Source organism: Amia ocellicauda, chromosome 19, assembly GCF_036373705.1.
Source record: "Amia ocellicauda isolate fAmiCal2 chromosome 19, fAmiCal2.hap1, whole genome shotgun sequence".
NCBI lineage: Eukaryota > Metazoa > Chordata > Actinopteri > Amiiformes > Amiidae > Amia > Amia ocellicauda.
The window spans coordinates 5,443,386-5,447,459 of record NC_089868.1 but is presented as its reverse complement, the minus strand read 5'-3'; the positions used below and the strand labels follow the sequence as shown (position 1 = coordinate 5,447,459).

Here is a 4,074-nt window from a genome sequence, read left to right as displayed (position 1 = left end):
CAATCCAGATATTTTGTTTCTACCCTGCTTCCAGTGTTTTTGGATTACAGATTTAAAGGCAAACCTGTTGAATGTCGTCCCGCTTTTAAGGAAAATCTGTTTTAATGTTTGAAGGATATGTCAATGGATAGCAAACAGCGAGACTAGTATTGTCTAGAACTGATCGGCATGGAAAGTATTGCTAAATTAGGATTTATAGTATAGGACGTGCGTTCGGCGTATTGTTTTTACTTTCGTTCGAATGATTACGAAGAAACACAGTAGAAAATATTCGCTGAAGATATTTTTTAGTCTGCGCTGCGTGACATGTACAAATATAAAAAACTTTCCATTAGTTTTTTTGTTTCTGGTTTGGGCAGCCAAAATCGATAATAAGTCTAATGTTCTGTCTTTACAGTGTGGAGGTATGGAAATAGTTATAACTGTCTAATAAAACCTTCGTAGGCGAACCACAGCCTATATGTTTGTTTGTTTCTCTCTCTCTCTGTATATATTTTTTATTGCGCTGAAAAAAATAACTGATACGTTTGTGATGTTTTTGTTTTAAATTCCCAATTAAGCGACCCGTTAAAGTGAGTTATAAGGAAATAATAATAATAATAATAATAATAATAATAATAATAATAATAATAATAATAAGTTAACGAAAGCATGGAGCTGAGATCAGAAATTCCAACAGCACCCGCTGGGTCCCAGGTCCACCCTGGCACCACTGCTACTTCAATCCCTGTTTCCATGGCTAGCAGCCTCCTTCGCGGGCCACCTTTACTCTTGCGGACCACAGAGAAGTACCCCCGGACACCCAAGTGCGCAAGGTGCAGAAATCACGGAGTGGTGTCCGCTCTGAAAGGCCACAAACGTTATTGTCGTTGGAAAGATTGTATGTGCGCCAAGTGCACTTTGATTGCCGAGAGGCAAAGGGTGATGGCCGCGCAAGTGGCCCTCCGGAGACAGCAGGCTCAGGAGGAAAACGAAGCTAGAGAATTGCAACTCCTCTACGGCACCGCCGAGGGACTTGCTCTGGCCGCGGCTAACGGCATCATCCCCCCTCGTCAGAATTACGAAGTTTTTGGATCGGTCTGCAACGAGTCTAATTCCGGTGAGCATTACATACTTAAAGGTACCAACTATACTACACTTCTAAATATATCTTAAATGCCTTAAGCTAAAAGTTTAGATCTGTTTTGCTCTTTAAAATTAGCATTAGCAATATATTAAATTGTTAAGGACATTGTATATTTCAGTAATATATATTAAATAAATTAATGCAACCAATTAGACACATAATTGCCTTGGCTGTATTTTGAAAGCAGTCTTTTAAGTTCTCAGTCCAAATGTATACATTGAATCCTGGTTAGGGAGCTCAATCGCTACTACTACTGTATTTTATGAAAAACATGATAGATTATGTTAAAAATAAGGCACTATCGGTTAAATATACAATTATTGGTACGTCAATAACCCATACTAAATAATGAACAACTATGTAGCCTATCCATTGCAGTACAGTAATCTGTAGATAGTCATAGAATACATATCGTGTAGTTTTTCTATATCTGTAAGAAATAATTGCAACCTTTGTTATGCCATTCTTTTAAAAAGCAATGTTGGATATACTTTTTGCCAGCGTTCCAGGTTTGTCTTTTTTCTTTCGAAACATATTTATTCATATTAATGTATTTCTTTTAGCTTTGCGTCATACAGAATAAATACTAGATTTATCCTTCATATAAAGTTAATGTATTTGTTTGTTTGGTGTAAACAGTTGTTTAGTATGTCATTTGCTTATTTTGGCAGACGGGAAAATACAGAAATTCGAATTATTCCCGAAGAGCCAAATGTCCAGGTCGATGACCCAGCAACAGACTTTGGGCAAATCCGTTTCAACTGATAGCGAGTCAGTGACAGGGAGCGTAGCTGGAACGTCATCCCCTGAAGTACGCCACGGTTCTGGTTCGGAAAACGGGGACGGGGAGTCTTTCGTCAGCTCTCCTGTTTCCAAAGCTTTGAAAGATGGGGAAGAGACCCCGGGCTCCATTAGCCCTCTAGGCTCAGACTCTGGATCAGAAACTGATAAAGATGAGCAAGAGCCATCGCCTTCTTCCACCGCCTCTCGACAGATGAATGCTATTGACATTCTGACAAGAGTGTTTCCCACTCATAAGCGGAGTGTTCTAGAACTCGTCTTACAAGGATGTGGGAAAGACGTTGTCCAGGCAATTGAACAAATTCTTAACAACAGTGGACAACCAAAAGGCCCAGAAGAAGCATGGACTGGAGAACGGACACTTCAGACAGTCCAGCCACCTGCTGCCACCACCCCAAGACCAATTTTACCTGGAGCCATGACGCCGACCATTGGGACTCTGAGCAACAGGTCCGCCTTTTCCCCTTTGCAACCTAATGCGCCACACTTTGGCGCAGATCCTAGCGCCTACCCTCTGAGCACCCATCTGGGACTGAACCCATTACGCCTAGCTTACTCGGCCCACAGCAGAGGACTTGCTTTTATGACTCCTTACTCAACTGCTGGGCTCATGCCAACTTTGGGCTTTCGGCCACCCATGGACTACGCCTTTAGTGACCTCATAAGGGACAGGACCACCTTGCACAAGGACCAAGGGTACACCAACGGGTTGTATGGGCCGATTGTGAACAATAACCCCGATAAACAATAATGATGCGATACCTCCGATTGTACAATTATACATAAGTTTAATAATAATAAAAACTAAACGTGAAAATTAAATAATCACCTATGTATTTGCGAAGTATTTAAATCCGATTGCAGGTTCCCTTATGGTTGACTCGAAGACGCTCAGATGTTCATTGCGTCGCAATTAATCATACAATCAATTGTCTTCAAAGGCATTTAACTTCAGTAAAAATGACTGCCAAAAAAACCCTGATCTGACTGATTTGATTATAAGGCTGAGGCATGCTCATAGAGACTGGTCAATTCAGCCGCCATAATTACATTGTCTTTGAAAGTAAAAGTACAGGTTCGAAATATACAATAACATCCTTATAGTACAAGTTGCAATTTTCCACGTTTCCAATTTCATTCTCTTTAAAATATTATGAAAGCTATTGTTGCTATTCTTGTTACTAATGCTGTCATAAATATGAAACTTAATTTTATTGTCTGAATTTGAAGTGTGCTCACTTACAATAATACATAAATATTAAAGTTATTAATATAATATGTAGCTTAATTTACTTTTGAATTTAAAAAGCCTAAACGATTTAGGTCTCAACTAATGCAATTTAGGCAGTTTCTTAAATTTTCAGAAGAAAACTGAAAGTATGTATATGACATGCATAGAGAATTAGAATATATCTGTAAACGTAATTTTCCCAATTTAATCAGCAACGTTAGGGATATGTTTGGTGAGAATACAACCATTCTTCTCTGTGCTACACAAGGTCCTATTGCTTTCCTAATGAATGTTGCCAGCTATGTATAAGGTCACAGTATGTGTTGCATTTGCTAGAAATAAACGTTATTTTCTATTAAACCAATGGCCCGTTTAAGATTCATATATTTCTATTGTTTCAAATAAAAAGTAATGCACAAGCACTCACTAAAACTACTAAAAAGTGTATTGAAAATGCTCAGTTATAGAGGGGATAAATACTATATACATATACACACACACACACACACACACACACACCTATTTTTCAATGATCTGATTGAGTTAAAATACTACTACCACCAGTACAATTTTGTAAAAATTACGTTTCTTTTCATCAGATATGTAACATCTTGTTTTCGTAAACATTTTAGATTATTTGTTCACGTTTTATAAATGTGATAGTTATATAGTATACAACTACATTTATAATTATTATTAATTATTATAATCACAATTTATATCTGACATGTTTTAATAATTATTTATCTGGTCAAGCTAAATATTGTTGTAATATTAAATTATTCAATTTAATGCTTTTTTCAGTATTAATTTCAATAACCTGGAAATTATTATTATTATTATTATTATTATTATTATTATTATTATTATTATTATTATTATTATTATTATTATTTTATTGTATAAAAATAAAAAT

General features: G+C 36.6%; 1 protein-coding gene across 1 annotated transcript; it reads left to right on the top strand.

Moving 5' to 3' along the window:
• The first annotated feature begins 572 nt into the window (after positions 1–572).
• dmrta2 (DMRT-like family A2) lies at positions 573–3,549 on the top strand. The gene is made up of 2 exons (XM_066692474.1): positions 573–1,120; positions 1,798–3,549. The coding sequence occupies exons 1-2, from the start codon at positions 652–654 to the stop codon at positions 2,676–2,678; spliced, it is 1,350 nt and encodes a 449-aa protein (XP_066548571.1). The 5' UTR covers positions 573–651; the 3' UTR covers positions 2,679–3,549.
• The last annotated feature ends 525 nt before the right edge of the window (positions 3,550–4,074 follow it).